General features: G+C 44.7%; 1 protein-coding gene across 1 annotated transcript in view; it reads left to right on the top strand.

Moving 5' to 3' along the window:
• The window catches only part of MAP3K20 (mitogen-activated protein kinase kinase kinase 20), a 92,431-nt gene extending 76,470 nt beyond the window's left edge, over nucleotides 1–15,961 (top strand). The window contains exons 17-20 of the mRNA XM_059476158.1: nucleotides 5,878–5,994; nucleotides 7,551–7,625; nucleotides 8,657–8,807; nucleotides 13,097–15,961. Of these exons, the coding sequence (XP_059332141.1) occupies nucleotides 5,878–5,994; nucleotides 7,551–7,625; nucleotides 8,657–8,807; nucleotides 13,097–13,776 (1,023 nt within the window). The 3' untranslated portion in view covers nucleotides 13,777–15,961. The remainder of the gene's footprint in view (nucleotides 1–5,877; nucleotides 5,995–7,550; nucleotides 7,626–8,656; nucleotides 8,808–13,096) is intronic.
• The last annotated feature ends 1,483 nt before the right edge of the window (nucleotides 15,962–17,444 follow it).

Raw genomic sequence — 17,444 nt, 5'->3', positions numbered from 1 at the left:
TCCACTGGGATTGCTCCAGGAGCTGTAGCATCCATGTGTAACTGAAGTCAAACTCAAGCCAAGACCTTTAAAAATCCTTGTGTAGGCAATGCTAGACCAGGGATTCCTGTTAGAAATTATTCCATAGCCCTGAAGAGACATGGACTTTTCAGGTAGGTATTTTGTTCACTTGACTTTCTGGACTTTTTAACCTAAAGGTTTATTTTTATACCTTGGCCACTGAATTAACTTGCTACCTTCTACACATTATCTCTCACATACTGCAGACAGGTTTGCAGAAGCACAGACAGGTGATCTGTAGGCTTGGCATGTGCTATCCAGACAAAAGCCTGGAAGAGAAGCCTTTGTTCCCAGCAGAACAGTGGCCCTGCCATGCCTTTCCTGAGCTCCTGAGCACCCTTGTTCCCTCAGCCAATGTCCTGCAGAGCTGCAAGTCCCCAGAGTGTGAGCAGTCACTCACGTGCTGCACTGGGGACATGGTGTCCGCACGGCTCCAGCTCGTTGTCCCCACGAGTGGTTCACAGGGAATGCCACTGCAGGACAGGACAGGAGGGCACCCATGCAGCCCTCAGGGAAGGGACTGGTTCTCATGCTTCCACCTTTACCATCCCACTGTTGCAAGGAGGCTGCTCATGTGGATGATGCCTGTGACTATAACACTCCCGTTTGCTTCTGATCCCATAGCAGGGGCAGCTCTTGGTAAATGCTGGGGTGTCACTGAGCTCTTGCCTTGCCTGCTGCAAGCCCCTGTTCTCAGGGCACCCACAGCAGTGCCTAGTAGCTGCCATTATGTGCCACTCTGTTGTGCACAGAGCTCCACAGCCCTGGACGCTGAAGAAGGGCACTGCCAGGGGACAGATATTTTTGGTAGTGCTGGCTGCTCTGTGTAACTGTTAAGGGGCCTCTGCTTCTCCAGGCGAAGCTGCAGCCAGTCAGTGCCTGCTGCCGTGCAGGGGAGTAAGGGCTCCAGCTCGGAGGAGGCACCCAGGCAACTGATAACATAAATATATCTTCCTCTTGCTTTGTTTCTGTACATTTTAAGACCATCTCTGTTGCAAGGCCTCCCCTCCGCCCCTCTTTTTTTCTGCCTGTACAGCTGAAACAAAACCAGCGGTGGAGCCACCTTCTCTTGCTGGAGCCTGGCTGGCAGCAGCCTGCCCTGACCTGAGACACCAGCCATTGTTAAGGGTATAACACATTTACATATTTTGCAATAAAACATCAGTTATTTGCATTACTGTGTCAAGTTTTATTTGATTCTTTCACCTAAAAATGACTCATTTTCCTTTCTTGTATTTTAAAAACCAACTACTCTAAGCTTGTTTGAGAATAATCAAAAATTGCCCATTTAGCTAGAAGTCATTTTCTTTTCAAAAGGCAAATGTTATTTAATCTTTCAGCTGTTCATTGTGCCATCATAAATACTTTCTTTTCAGCACAGTTGTGGGGACTGAAATGAGCCCACTAATTGCCTCCCATTTCGACTGACATGTGGTGGTTTAGTGGAAAGAGAACACAGCGGGGAGAAGGAAATAGGAGGCTGAGAAAATGAGAGCTAATTATTTTCACTGCCTCATGTCAGGCTCTGTGTCAGCCTTGTTTTTACAAACTGGAAGGTTTAGCACTAAATAAAACAAACTGGCGTCATGTTTTTATATACTGGCAGTGTCATGGAAGCAGCTGCACATCTCAAAGACAATATAATGCCTGCATTCGCATGGACACCATCTGACAGCCACTGTGAGCCACTGCTAATGAGGATATCACAGTGGTGCCAAGTGAAAGGTGCTGAATTATGTATGATTCTTCATCAGTGCAGCAATAGTCCTGTACATCATTATGAGACATTGTTTTGCTGAAGAGATTAAAACATTCTTAGTTCCAGACCCTGCAACCTATACATGCTACAAGAGGTTATTAATGGAATTTTTAGGGAGAGTTTCTTGTGGATTTCTTTTTGGTTAAAAATATCTCATGGGACAAAGCTGTGGTGGGTCATGACACTATACATATAAAGAAGAGAAGCAAATTAACCATAATTGTGTTATCTTCCTTTAAATCCAGTATAATAAAATATAGTGTAGCAGGGTGATACATAATGATAAATAACCCAAGTGCTGTCACTAGATGTTCAACTCTAATGCCTTTAAAACAGCAGGTTTCAGCAGCTGAGATAGATAATAGCTAAGAATGTAAAGGAGCTTCTGGGGACCTAAATCATCAACATGCTACTACTTTTAGGATCAGCATGGCCAACATTTTTTTTCTTATTTGTTTCATCCTGCGCTACATCTTACTTTTCTTCTAATATCCAGTTATCTGCTGCAATGCCATTTCCATTTTTATTTCAATCTTTAAAAAACAAAAAAGTTTATTGCAACCACTGATTTTAAAATGAATCCTTGATTTGGGCCCTCTTGAAAAATGAAGTGCCTTCCTAGAAAAGGTTTTAAGCTGTTGTTGCAGGATATGTGTTTGCTGTTTAGAGCCTGTGCCTGATCTTTTTCATTTCCCTTTCAGGTTTTTTTTGCAGACATAAACGCATATGGGGTTAAAGGAGTATTGTCACCACAGTAAGCTGGAGACTTAATTTTTAAAGTGTTCTTACTTCCTGTTTCAAAGAGAAAGAAGCAGCTCAAATACATGTGTGATTTACTTTTGTTTTCTACAGTAATTTTCAGAGGCTGTTGATTTATTTGCTTTGTCAAAGTGTTATTTGGAAATGTTTTCATACAAAGTTTTGCACGTTGTGCCTTTCAGTTCTGGAACTAGATAATTTTGTAAAACAAAAAGCTGATTTTTTTATTTAGATCAAAATCAAGCAGGTAGATATTGGGAGGTATTTTAATGCTTGAATGACAAAATATCCAGGGAAGTCTCTTTGAAGAACTTATGTAAGCATATCTATCAACCAGACACTTTGAACAAGCCATTTCCAAGTTATTTTCCCACATATTCCTGGCACTAAATGTGGTTTTGATCTAAGAAGTCATATGGCTACAGTTCATCAAAGAATTGAAATTCATATGCTTGGTTTTTCTAGCCAAATTTTTGCTTAAATGGATGAGCATCTCCTATTATAAGAATCTGGAACTCCGTTAGAAAACAGGGAAATATGTCCCTTCCTTTCTACAGCACACAAATCTTGCACTATTTACTGTTTGGTTGAACAGAATGGTTACTAGGTTTGTAGGACAAGTAATCACCTACTGATCTTAGATATTTGCTAAGTGCCTTGATTCTAAAGTCACCTGCCTGCTGCCTTTTCCCTTCCCTTCCCTTCCCTTCCCTTCCCTTCCCTTCCCTTCCCTTCCCTTCCCTTCCCTTCCCTTCCCTTCCCTTCCCTTCCCTTCCCTTCCCTTCCCTTCCCTTTCCCTCCCCTCCCCTCCCCAGGTATCCTGTTATGGTATCTTGGTATCTGCACAGTCTGGCTGGAAAGGGCTCCAAAGAGGACCTAAAGGTTCGGGGGCTGGATTTGAGGGACAGGAGAGTGTGTGTTTGTGTGAAGATGCAGTTCAGAGCTGGGGAAGGCAGTGTTTGTGCAGGCCTCAGGCATCCACCCCTGCACGGGGCACTTTGGTCCATGACCGCATGGAGAGGGATGCTGCCTGTGCAGCCGACCTGGCAAGGGGACGGGCAGTGGCAGTGCCCACCCCCTGCCAGACCCTGGATGATTTATTGATTATTATTGATATTAGTGACATTATTGATAATAATGGTATCATTATTGATTTATTTTGTTTATTAAAATGAGATCATATTTGTCAGATCTAGTCTGCGGGGAAATGTGAGTGCACAGCACAAAATCCTGAGTGAAGAGGGCATGGGAGCCCTGGCACAAGGTGCAGCTCTAGCTCTCAAGTGCTTGGCACTGGTATGACTCAGAGATGGCAGGAGATGTGCTGAACTAACTGGAGGATAGTACTTTATGCTGATATTTTTTTCTTTTCTTGGTTCTGGTGTTTTTGTAAAACTTAAAAATGTCATCAAGCATCTTGTCTGTAACCTCAGGTTTGATTTGCACTACCATGAATCTCCTGCAAAAAAGTCTGGCAACAAGAACATTGGGCAGGGAGAGGAGCACAGTTTGAGAGATGAGAAGGAGTCAGAGACAATTCACTTTGCTGTTGCTGTTCTGTTTCAAAGCAGGTGCCCTCCTCATGTCAGAGCCAGTGCACAGTGCTGGACCTGCCTGGGACAGGACAGGCATTTCCATGGGTCAGCTCACAAGTGTGAAAAACAGGACAGAACAGAGACGTGCCAGGAGATACAGTCTGTGATTAGGAAATGGAGGCACAGGGTGATTTCAGCACCTGAGCAGGTTGCAGAGGAAGCCAGTAGCAGAACTGGAAACTGAACTTGGTGCCTCTGAGTCTTGGTTGGTGCCCTGACCACTGAACTGCAGTTCCCATAGCTCAAACTCGCACCAGGGCAGTGCAAAAACCAACTCACACGGCCTCTCTGCTTGTAAAATGTGGAAGCTTTCAAAGCAGACAGATGGACACACACGGCCAAATGCTGTCATAAACATAATTTCTTGTTGCAGTTCATAAATTACTGTATTTCAGTTTTCTTTTAATTTGGAATTGCCAATTCAATGTGTGATGGAAAGCTTTGAGCTTTCTGAGGGCTGAGCTCCTGCATTACACTTATGAGAGACACACGTGCAGACACCACAGATGCACCACCTGTGCAAATGGGTAACTTTTAGGCTGCTGCACGTTTGTCTGTGCAAATAACTGCTTACACAAGCCCATGGCCCTAAGTGTCCACCTGTGTCCCCACTGAAAGTTTTTCTGAGCAAAACCAAGGTGAAAACTGCCTTCTGCAAGCGCTGAGCCCACACCTGCCTTACAGGTGGCATGTGGCAAACACAGACCCCTGAACCTCTGGCACATCTGGAGGAGCTTTTTGCATTGTGAAGGGAAGATTCCCTCCTCCCTGTATGGAGGTGGAGAAACTTTGCTTCAGTGGCAGAGTGGTCCTTCAGGGGACTGATTTTTGGAGGAGCTCAGTGCACTGCACAGTATCTCATCCCCAAAGCACCTGTCAGGCAGTCAGCAAATGTTGGCTGTTTTGCACCATGGACAGGCAGTCTCTGGTCCCCAGTGAGAGCCTCCCTGGCCACAGACACAAACCCCAGCTCCAGCACTCAGTCCATATGGCATGTCCTGCAGGATGCTGCCAGTTGTCACTGTTCAGATCAGGGGATTGTTTAAGGATATCTTTTATTGCTGTGGTTTATTAGATTCACTGTGATTATTTTCTTATGGAGGCAAGCAGAAGTTGAGATGCTCAGTGCCTCACTGGGCTCTCAGTATCTGAAATAACTGGGCTGTGATAACAAGCTCATCCTTTTGCCCATTATTTGAGTGATTGTCTTGAAGGTGCTGCATAGACTTTGTCCGTTCATTGCTGGTTCACTGGGACAATGTCCTTGTGCCTGGCTGTCAGCTCTGGCTGTGACCCCAGGTGGTGGCTCCCATCGCTGCCCTGTCCCTCCACTGCCCTGGAGTGTGCAGAGCTCCCAAGGCACATGCTCCAGCAGGCTGTCTGTCCAGCTGAGGCCATTCAGGGACACCACACCTGAGAAGATATTCAGACCTATCAAGGTGGCAGCTGCCTCACAGGGTGAGCTGAGAGAAGAGGGAACAAGACAATGAGATTTTTCCATTATCAACACTGTACTGAAAACATGTATAAAATGTGTACATGCCCCTTAACTTTCTCACTGGGTTATTTCTTCCCTTCATATATTGAGGATTAGATATCAGTTGTTTCGGCTTTCAGTTTTGTTTCATTTTGGGTTTTGTTGTTGGGTTTTCTTTTCCTATTTGTATTCTAACAATCCAGCACTCTTTTTTTTATTATTCATAGGATTGTAAATGGAAAATGTACATGGAGATGGACGGGGATGAAATTGCAATAACCTACATAAAAGATGTGACATTCAACACTAACCTACCTGATGTAGAGATTTTAAAGATGACAAAGGTATTTACAGCCTTAAAGCTTTCAGGAATTCACAGATCTCAAACAAAGACATTAAAATACCACAGCAGTCGACTTTTGTGCTTGCAGAAGCTCAATCTCTTGACAGCTTTTAAATAAAATGCACATTTTAAATAGAATTGTATCATAATAGGAGTTAGGTATTTTGGTTCTCCTTTAAGCTGACAATAATGTTTACAATAGACAAATAAGAGAAGGAACTAATTTATATTTTCTTGTTTTAATTCCATGTTATATCCTCTGAATTTATTACCCATTTTAATGAAAAGAATGTTCCAAAAATTGATTTATTTTTCAAGAGAAGAAACCAATTTAAATGTTCCAGAAACCTCATGCGATTTGTCTGGGGGGTTTTGTCGGGTTTTTTTTTCTCTCTTTCTTTTTTCTTCTCTCTCTCTCTCTCTCTCTTTTTTTTTTTTTTTTTTTTTTTTTTTTTTGTGGTTTTAGAACTTTTATCTGGTTCTAAAACTCTCTCTTTCATGCACCAGTGAATTGCAAAGACTGAAATCCATCGCAGACAGTGCAGCACTGAACATCTGCAATTCATTGTCACTGAGCATTTTACCCTGTGTCAGAACCTGCCTGTAAATATTTACCAGTAAGCATTTAGACTGCTTTTCCCTAAGGAACAGAAGTTTTGTTGATGCAGAGGGCATTTTGTTAGCTATTATTTTAATTGTTTGTTTTTATTAATATGCTCCACTTGATAATAACCAACAAAATAAATTTCTAACTGAAAAAATATACAGCTTGATTACCAATTAGAATGCTGCTCTAATGTGCACTGGTAAAAACACCCAAACTCTTGAGTGCTTTTAACTATGAATTTTTGTGGCAAAATTGGGGGGGGAACTTTTAGTCATTTTTTCTAAAGGAAAAAATGTAAAACAGATTGTCAACAGTCAGAATTTTAAGGAAAATGTGACATAGGTGTATTTGCAAAAAAAGATTCTAATATTTAATCAATGCTAACACTATTTTTATGGTTAGTGATTTCTGGAACAACACTTGTGATTTCTTTTTTTGTTATTATTACTGTTCTTATTACTATCATTATTTTTCTGTCTAATTTTAATCTTGAACATTTCAATTTTTGCTTTAAAAAAGGCATGAAGTTAAATAAACTAACAACTAGATACAGTACCATTAACTTTCCACATACTTCAACATTTTTATATTTGTCAAGAAATATCTTTGAGAATCTCTAGATATTTGTTCTTGCTTTCCTCTGTAAATCTAGCAGAAGAAAAGTGTACACGCACAAAACTGAAAAAGGTTCATGCCCCCCTGAAAATATTCCATGTTGTCTCATTTGCTGTGTGTTTTGTAAGGAAATCTCTTCTCAGTTTCCTTTTGTAAACCAGGAAGTAAATAATTCAAAATTATACTGCTTTGTCTCACAGAATTTTAAGGAAACTATTGATGTTAGCAATATAGGAATGAATTAAAAGAGACAAATGTAAATCCCTTCTGGGTGATTTAGAAACAAGTTGGGAGATGAAGAGCACCTTATAAGACTCCCACCATGTTTCTTCCAGCCACCGTTTGTAATGGAGAAATGGATTGTGGGCATAGAAGAGCACCAGTCTGTAGAATGTGTTGTTACATATGAGGTAAGCTCTAAGAAACAAATAAAATAGTTGATCCAGGACAAAACCTACACAGGAGGTGTGGAAATAACATCCTCTGGCTTTGTTATATCCTATAATCAAGTTCTCAGCAGCCTGTAATTAGTTGTAAAGTATAAAGTTCAGAGCAAAAGCTGAATGAAGTTTACAGAGACAATGGCCTCAGACTGCTGCCTGGGATGATTCTTCTTCCCAAGGATGAAAGCTCCTTTTGCTTGAAGTGTAATGGTCAGTGTTGCTTGCATTATTTAAAGAGGCTGGTTTTTCTCTTTTCAGTGATGTGCTAATTAGGAGAGCAGAGAAGAAACAGGGAAAAAAAAAAAAGGAGAGAGAAATAAGAATAAGATAAAATAAAACCCAGAATACAATTTGATGTGATAGAAATTAGTTTTGTAAAAAAAGTTTGCAGTTTCTTACAATACTGATTTTTTAAAAACTAACTCTGTATGTCAGAAGAAGGTTAATAAATGAGATTCCAGCTCTGTCCTGACCAAGCATTCAGGCAGTGATGGAGCAATGGGGAAATCCTGGACCTTGCTTGCTTTTGCCAGAAGTAAAAAAGTAGTTTTCTTTCAGGCTGAAGTTTCTCTCAGGAGTCATAGGTCCTTAACAGCAAACTGAAGAATACTCCAGGAAAATTTTGTTGGGGGTCCCCCTGCAAAAATACCTTAGTCCTACCTCTTTTAGCAGAAAGCAGTGCACATTTGATCCTCATTAACAGAACTAGTAAAATGTATTCTTGTGTTTTAGAGGAAGGCCTTCAGATCTTTCCTCCGCAGGGTACGAGAATTGAAGCAGTTATTCACTACCACATTTTTAGCATAATCACAAGTACCAGCCAAAATTATCTAGAGTCTAAAAATATTTGAGAACTAGCTAAGTGGTTTTGCAAAACAGGCTCTATATTGAAACAACTGCTCCCACCCAGGCACTAGTGGAAGTTCCCTCCTAGTGGAGTTTAGTGTGTTGTGTGTTTGTTGTTATATCCTCACACTTGTTGTGTCCTTCCTGAGCAGAGTGATGTTAGAGCTCCCAAAAGCACGAGGCACATCCAGGCTATCTGCTGGAGCAAGCTGAAAGCACAGGATGAGGTTGAGGCAGTGCAGCTCCTGATCCAGACCTCGCTGCCCAGTTCGGAGGGGAATTCACAGAGCAGATCTGACTCGGGTAAGTCAACACACGTGAACTTTACTGCTGACATGGGCAGGGCATGTATGGGGAGGACAGCAAAAAGTCAATGCATGTCACCCACTCAGCTTGGTGTCACCTGCAGGTGTGCTGAGGGTGCACTCAATCCCTCTGTATGTCAGTGATGAAGATCATAAATAGCACTGGTCCCCATATGGACCCTCAGGGACACCACTTGTCCCTGATGAACACCAGGACTCTGAGCTGTTGACCTCTGGATGCAACCATTCAACCAATTCCTTATCCTAACATCCACCCATCAAATCCATCTTTGTCCAATTTAGAGAGAAGGATGCTGGGGGGATCATGTCAAAGGCCTTAGAGAAGTCCACATAAATGACATCTGTAGCTCTTCCCTTGTCCACTGATGCTAAGATCAGGAAGCTCCCCCAGTCCTCCTGTCCTCCCCCAATCCTGCTGTCCATTGACTTGATAGGTGTGGGAAGAGGGGCTGACATTGAAGATTGAGACAAAGTCTTCTCCCCTTCTGTTGTTACCAGTTTTCCAGTGCTGTTTATCAGGGTGGTACCCCTTCTTTGAACTTCTTGTTTTGTTAACATAGCTGAAAACCTTCTTGTTATTCTTTGCATCCCTTGCTAGGTTCAGTTTCAGCTTTGTTTTGCCCTTTCTCACTACATCCCTATACAACCAGACTTCATGTCTATACTCTTCCCAGGCTACCTGTCCTTGTTTCCACTTCCTGTGCATTTGCTTTTCCCCCCTTACTTTTACCAGCACTTCCCTACTCAGACACACCAGTCTCTTACCTTCTTTGCCCAGTTTCTTGCTCCTGGAGAGCTCTTGCACTCTATGAAAGACTTCCTTAAAGATCTGTCAGCTCTATTCCACTCCCTTGTCCCCAGGGGATCCTTTCCTTATGTCCTTGAGGACTGGAAGTCTGTTTTCCTAAAATTCATGAGCCTAACTACCCAACCCATGTCCCTCAGGACTGCAAACACTTCCAATGCATGATCATTGCAGCACAGGCTGCCTCCAGTCTTGATGTACCTGATTAACTTGCTTACATTGGTGGCCATCAGATCCATTTTTCCCCCTGGCAGAGCTGCCTGTTGCCTGTCTCTGAAGGGTAAGGGGGAATGCCCTGTATGCTCCTGTAGGAAGCAGGCTGGAAGGAGTCCATGGTGAGAAGCTCACACTCAACTGGAGTGCTTTTGCCCGCTTTTCCCTCCCACCCTTAGCCACCCAGCACACAGCCTTGCACAGATGTGGTGCTTGGACAAAGGGCACCTCCTGTTAGAGATGTGTGGGTGCTCTTGCTCTGGCCAGGGCTCTTGCAGGGGGATACACATACTGAGGCTGTAGCCTCAGAGACAAAAAGTGCCCTGAGGATGATGCACAGTTTGACAAGTACAGTCCTGCCAGCCTGGGAGGCACAAGTGCTCCTGACATCCTGCTCCTCTCTGAGGAATTGTGGAAATCTTCCCACAGCATTCTTCCTCCACAGCTCAGCTTGCCCATTTGAGCCAGCCCTGGCTCATCATTATCTGATCTCTGGAATGGTGTTTGTTATGGCTTCTGGGGCTTAATTTGGTCAGCGAGGTACGTTTAATAATGCAGTGGGCTCTACAATGCAGTTTTCATTTCCTAATACATTTATGCTGCTGACAGATTCACACTCATCTCAGTTGACTCTAGCACAGTTCTGCCTTTAAGACCTGCTGTTGTTTTTGTAAAGATGTTTGTTAGCCAAGCTGTTTTTCACTTTGAGTTCATGGTAGGACTGCAGAAATGTTTGGGTTGGGACACCTGAGGGGCAGTACAGGAGCTGGAACAAGACACCAGTGAGCAGGGGAGGAATTTCTCAACTTTTTACACTACTAGCAACTGTAAAAGAATGTCCCTATGAATTGAGAGGTGCTGGGTTTGGACTACAGACACATCTAACATGAATGTGCTTATTCCTAAGCAATTGTGATCCATTTGCAACATGTTATATAATGCAAATGAAATCTAGAACATGTCCTAAAAGATACATCTTTACTCCAGATTAGCTTTGCAGATAGAGGTTACCCTGGTTTTGGGGTGATGAGCCCTGCAGCCATACCAAGTGTGGTAGTGTATCTTCACAGGTTGGCTCAGCTGCTGTAAACCCAAATGGTTGCTTTTTTTTCAGTGAGTGGTGGGAGAGCTTGTCTGTCCCTTTGGCACACTGGAGGAGTTACATGGAAGCACTAATGTTTTGTCAGCAGCCAATTGAATAGGCACTGTTCAAAGGAGGTGGGTTACCAGCCAGCATGAAAGCTGTGCCTCAGCTCTAGCAAACCTTCTGGCCTGTCTTCTTTACCAGACCACCTATCCCAGGTTTAAAAGACCACCAAATCCAAGCACAAAGGTAAGGGTAATACCTGTCTAATAGGCTAAAATAACTACCTCTATGGGCTACCACACAGAGCTCAGTGCACAGAGCTGGTGGCTCAGAGACCACGTGAGGGAGAAGCCCCCCAGCCCATGAGAGGCATGAGAAGCCCTTTCTCCCAGCCCCAGAGGGCACACTGGAGATCCTTGCTGGGCAGCTGGATCCTGGGCTGGCAGCTGCTGTTGGCTGTAAGGAGCCAGGACTGAGCAGCCTGAAGGGAGTCCCTTGTTCAGGGAGATCAGCACTAGTCCCATAGCACATGTGATGGCCACCTGAGTGTTGATAACAAATGAAGATCCAAACTTGAGTCCTGAGCCTGCTGTTTCCAGGTTTATGAGGTCTGTGATTTACATCCACAGCCTTGGTCGGAGGGCATGGGGGAATGGCAGAGGCAATAGTGTCTAGCAAGTACATGGTGGCATGCATGTTTCTTTTGAAACCAAGACTTTCAAGGAGGTTGAGAAGCAGAGGAGGCAATTCCCATCTGTCTTTCTGTGAAAGAAGGTTCACCTCTAAGTGCAGGTGGAGCTATCTGCTGTGTCAGTGTCATACACACTATGACAGGGAAGACAGTTTCCTTTTGACATACTTGACAATAAGTTGAAGTGATTTAAATCTCTTTGGATTCAAACAAAGTCTGGGGAAAAGAGGAGTGGAAGAGATCATCCATTACATTTTAACAGGAGAAATCTTAATGAGGACAGAGCTGCTATCCAGCTCCCACAAAACTCCCCATGGTCAATGAAGTGTTCCAGCGAGAGGCAAAGAGGGTTATGCTTTCTTGTTGGAATGATATTAGCAATCTTTAAGGACAAATAATTCAAATCTCTCTAGAACAAAATTATTTTAGCTGCTCCCCATGAGTCTTTGGCCAGAGCTGTGGCCTCAGATAAGAGGAATTCCTGTTCTCTGCTCTACCCACAAAGTAGCAAACCAGGCAGCCTTTGCAGTTCAAATGGAAAATTTACAGCTATTGTATTTGCTAAAGGCTTTCATGGAAACCACAGGACTGACTTTCAAAACCACTTCAGTGTGATCTCTGAAAGCTACAACTTTTGTTACAACCCCAGGGCTGTGACAGTAGGTGCAGAGGGAACTGTAATACCCTGAGTTGCTCTCAGTTAAGCACTGTCTGAGCCAGCCTGCCTGAAGCCTAATGCCTCACTGACTTTTCTACATACAGAGTCAGTTTTCTGCATGAAGCTGGATGCAAAGTAGATTGAATTCTAAATTTGTAGTAGCAACAGCAACTAAAGTAGCTCTGGTTTTTATGGTGTGTAGCAGTTTGAAAAGAAATTGGAGGCAGAGGAGGTGAATGTGGCTGCCACAGCTGGGATTTGCACTGGCTCTGCACTGCTTCCTCTCTGTGCTGGGCTGGGAACAGCACGACTGTGCCAGCTGGGAGAGGTGCAGCTAGAAGGCAATGTTACAGCAGTTCTGGTACCTTGGGGTCACCTCTGTGTCGGTTCCAGAGGTCTCCAGGCTCTTTTCTAATGAAAGCTGTGTAGAAATCTGCTGAGGTTGCCAAGAGCATCACAGGGCATGCTTAAAACCAGGTGGGGTTCAAATGACCAGAAGGCACCTGGGGGTGGGAACCCACCTGAACAGCCAGGTGGATGGCTCAGTAACTGGTTTCTAGTCTAAGCTCCGTAATCTGCAGTGGCATCAGAAATATTTGTATCACTTGCTCTTTTAAAAGGCCAACATTATGTTCAACCATAACACTGAACATACTCAAATCTAGGACTATTTGCTGCAAGGCTGGGAGGGGAAGGGTGGTTTGAGGTTCTTCCAAGAGAAACCCGGTACGTAACCTCACACCTTCGGTAAACCTGAGAGCGGTTTTCCATCGATTCACAGAAAGCTGACTCTGTTTCCCTTCCCTCGGCAGGCACGGACAGTCAGTGGATGCAGACACTGCGCATGCAGCAGCTGGCCAAGGCCATTTCGCTGCAGCACGGCCACCCGCACAGCCCGAGCACGGTCACGCAGTACCTGCCCTACCTGCGCAGCCAGGACTCGTACGCCGCGGCCGTGCGGAGGACGCGCGCTCCCGTCAGCCAGCAGCTCACGTCCATCAGCCACTCGAGGAACTCCTCTCCCCTGTCGCACAGCTTGATGAGAAACCTTTCCAATCTGCACTTGAACTCAAAAGGCAGCAGCGCCTCCAGCACGGCCTCTGACACCCCTTCCGAGAGGGACAGGTCCGGCGGCCAGGGCAGGACGGCCTCGCACGGCGCTGCCTCCCGCAGCTCGTCGGGCGGGCGGCGCAGCGGCACCGGCTCCCCGGCGCCACCGCGGCCCTCGGCAAGGCCCGGCAGGACTGCTCTGCCCGCGGGCCCCGCGGCCTCCCAGCACCGCAGGTACCCCCGCGCCCCTCCGCAGCCCGCGGCCATCCCTGGCATGCCCCCGCAGGGTGACGGCGAGCCCAGGAGGGGCGAAGGGGAGAGCAGAGCCAGCGAGGGCGGGTGGATAAAGGTGCAGCACGCAAGGAAACCTCACAGGCAGGCCGCCGGCAAGCCTGGAAAGGAGAGAGCCAGGGGGAGCTGGCGGGGCCGGAGGACGTTCTGAGAGGAATTTGGCCCTTTATTTAACTGAACGTTCAACCTAGAGAAGATTTGCCTGCTCCTGTTCAATTTGCTGCACCCCGCCTGGCTGGGGCCTGCCGGCGGACAGGGAGAGCTGCCACCTCTCCTGGGGTCACTGTCGGCACCAAGGGATTCAATTTGGTTTTCTCCCCTCTGGTTGGCTGCTCATGTTCTCAGCTGACTGGACATCCACTCATTTGCTTAATATGTCAAAAATAAAATCCGTAAGGCACAGCCAGGTGCCACAGTGAAAGGCTTTCAGTTTCATCCTTGGGAGAGTTGTGCTGTTACCTCTCTCCTCACCTCACTTTGCTTCTAGGTGCTGAATCCAGCTGTAAGCAGGGTCTTCTCACCCCTTGTCTAGTCTGCTTCTGCCAGGGCTATAGGAAGAGGTATGTATTTCAGCATAGTCTGAAAAAAAGGGACACAAGGACATTTTTCTTCAGGTCCACTTCAGTAGCTTAACTTCTCCACTTCTCCTTCTCAGGAATTTCTTACTTTGTTCCTTATTAAAAGCCCCAGCATTAGTTACCCAACACCACTGAGCACACTCTGTCACGTACACAGTTGTCTTAATCAGAAGGAGAATCAAAAACTAGGCTTTTATCTTTTGGGGGAAAAAAATTAAAATAGAATGAGAAGAAGGCATTGCCTTTATCATAGTTACAACTAACCCCACTGAGGTCTATAATAATATGTATCCCTGTACAGCTGGTATTTTTTAATTGAATTTTTAAATGTGGCCAGACTGTGTCACTTTTGTCTTTCAGTATTCAGGTAGTAAAGACAAGGTCAGCAAAGTTTCTGATTAATGTGGTCTTTAGCTCTGCTGAGAACAAAGACACAGCTTAGACTCAGTTGGCGTCAGAAAGTTTCTTCGTGGCCTTTTCACTCCAAGTTGATTTTACACAATTAAAAAGGAGAAAAAAAAGTTTGGGTTTCACAAGATGCAAGAGAGAAAAAAAGGAAGAAACAGATAAAGGAAGCTGAACCCAAAGCATTGCATGGTACCCTCTGAAAGCCCAGGAACTGTAAATTAGAGATGCTTTGAACAGGGTGCTGCACAGCACCCATCCCTTGCTGGCACACCATGGTGAGCGATGCCAGCAGAGCTGCAGGCACGTCACCTGCTCAGGGTGAGGGGGTTTCACCACAGCCCTGTCACTGGATGGTCCAAAGGACATGTAAAGTCCCTGCTCCACACAAAGGCCACTCCTGTGGGTACTTGCAGCTCTCCTTTCTCTGATTGCCACCAGCCCCAGTGAGGGCTGAGCCCTGGGGTGAGTTTCCATTACCCACCAGAGCGGACTGGGACTCACATTTCACGAATTCAGGACAGATCCACCAAAACCAATGGAGCAAGACACAAATGACACCAGGTATCAGGATTTGGATTTCTGTCACTCAAGTGCCTTTTCCTCTGACAACAGTTTAGAGCAGAAAAAATATAAGCTTTACCTTGAAGAGAATTCAGCTGCATGTGATGCCCTTTGGTATCAAAGTTTGCCATTTTCTTGTTGGCTTCAAACTGGCTGAAAGCTAGTTAGTAACCCAGCTTCTGACTCTGGTTTACTGAGCCTGACAACTAACTTGCGGGACATGGACAATCCAGCACTGGATGTTTCTCTGTCACAAGCAGGGGACTGGGATTTTGTCTAGGTTGGAGATCCTTCCCTGACATTTCTTGTCATGACCAAAATGGGCTGGAGGATACCAACTGAGAGTAGTTGCTCAGAATGTGCTTGTGTTACTAAAATTTGGATATGCATCTCAGGAATCACAGTTGGGCCTGTACAAATCCTAAGAAAGGGATTGCAAGAGTTTGGAAGGTCACCTTTCTCTTTTAGGGTGATCAGGATGGCGGTGCAGTTGTACAAGCCTGAGATACTGTGGGCTGGTGGTGGCAGCTCAAGATTTATCAGCTGTCTGTGGTTGTTCGTCAAGATGTCCAGCAGGATTCCTCTGCTGTTTGTAAGCTATTTAATGCCGTGCCTAATTTTAATCTGCAATGTACTGTTTGTCCACATCTGTTGTATTAAAGTGTTCATTAGCATTTAAAGAAGGAGCGGATGGTATTGATCATGCCCATTAAAATTAAACAATCATGCATCAGTGACTGATTAGAAATCCTTTTGCTGTACCAGCATTGCTGCTTAAAGCAACACTGAGTGAACTTGTGAAAAAAAATTTTAGCAAGATTTAGTTTTCTATCTTGTTTTTTGTCACTTTTAATGTGGTTACTCCCTATCTTGATGATAATTCATTATAAATAAAAATATGCTTACATTTTTACACATACCCCCAGTACTTTACAAAGCTGAACCTTTTTTTTTTCATGTTTTACTAACATGCAGCTAGAAGACCATGCACAGCAATGTGTAAAATCAGACTGTCTTGGGCAACTACGCCTCAGGAAATGCTATTTGGAAAGGAGCCATGTTATGTTCATTTAGAATTTTCTTACAAATCTGTTAAAGGCAACCATACTGAAGTACCAGTATGTCTAGGTCTGCATGCCAGGAGCTGGACACACTATCCTCCCTCCACACACATATCCTTGGCAGTGCTGCAGCTGCCAGACCCTCCCTCCATGGCTGACTCTCCAAGGGGCACAAAATACCACTGCTGTAGAGCTGCCCCTTGGTTTCTTGGCTTTTCTTTCTCTTGGGCTTCATATCTCCATGCTTGGATGTTGACGTTTTCTTAATCCCCAAAAGGTACTTGCATTTTCCCCTTCCAGGGTTTAAAATGCTCTGAATTGTAAGAAGCAAGCTCTGAGATGCCTGCTGGAGTGGATGATGAAAAACAGCAAAGAGCTCATGAAGGTAGATTCAGAACTGGACGTCCAAAGTGAGTGAGTATTTGCATCCTATTGAGAGAATATTTACAAAATCAGATTTTCTTTTCTTTTTTTTTTTTTTTTTTTTTTAATGTGAGACTTGCTGCCAGACCTTACACAGAATCTTTCTGTTCATTCAGCAGCATTTTATCTGTTCATTCAGCAGCATTTTACTCTGGATCTTGTGGGAATCACAAGAGCTGCCTTGCTCTCTCTGGGTGCCAGACATCAGCAGGAAAGTTTCAGGGTGAACAGCAGCATATTTCCCCAGCAATTGGTTCTTGACCCTGTGGGTGGGTTGTGAGGGAGGAAGCAGTGCTCAGTTCAGATTGGAAGAGCAGGTTAACCTCAGCATCATGGTCCTTGGTTTTCTCAAATTTTACAGCTTTACCTCCACAGCTGATGTCTTCATATCATGAGCAAAAAGACTTCTTTTCTGCCAATAAGATATGTGGTTCAGATTTTTCAATGTGGTTTTCTTTTTTTTTTTTTTTTTTTTTTGTCCTTCCCATAAACCTAGGAATGTCTTAAAAAATGGGAAAGAACAGGAGAATGAAGAGCAGTCACCACTGAGGGTCTGAGGGTGGCAATCATTCTTCTTTAGCTTGGTGGCCCAGAGCTGGGTCTGACCCTGTTGTATATTGGCTTCTTTAGAGCACAGGTTTCCCCAGCAGCACTGGGGTACCTGGCACTGCTACAGGACTGGCTGTCAGAGAGGAGTGTCCTGGGGAGCTGCTCCATAGAGGGAGTGACAGCCAGAGCAGCAGCTCTGGGTGGCACTGCACTCTCCAGGAGCTTGTCCCTTGCGTCCT

The sequence above is a fragment of the Ammospiza nelsoni genome, chromosome 7 (assembly GCF_027579445.1).
Source record: "Ammospiza nelsoni isolate bAmmNel1 chromosome 7, bAmmNel1.pri, whole genome shotgun sequence".
Lineage (NCBI taxonomy): Eukaryota > Metazoa > Chordata > Aves > Passeriformes > Passerellidae > Ammospiza > Ammospiza nelsoni.
This window is presented reverse-complemented; position numbering and strand designations above follow the sequence as displayed.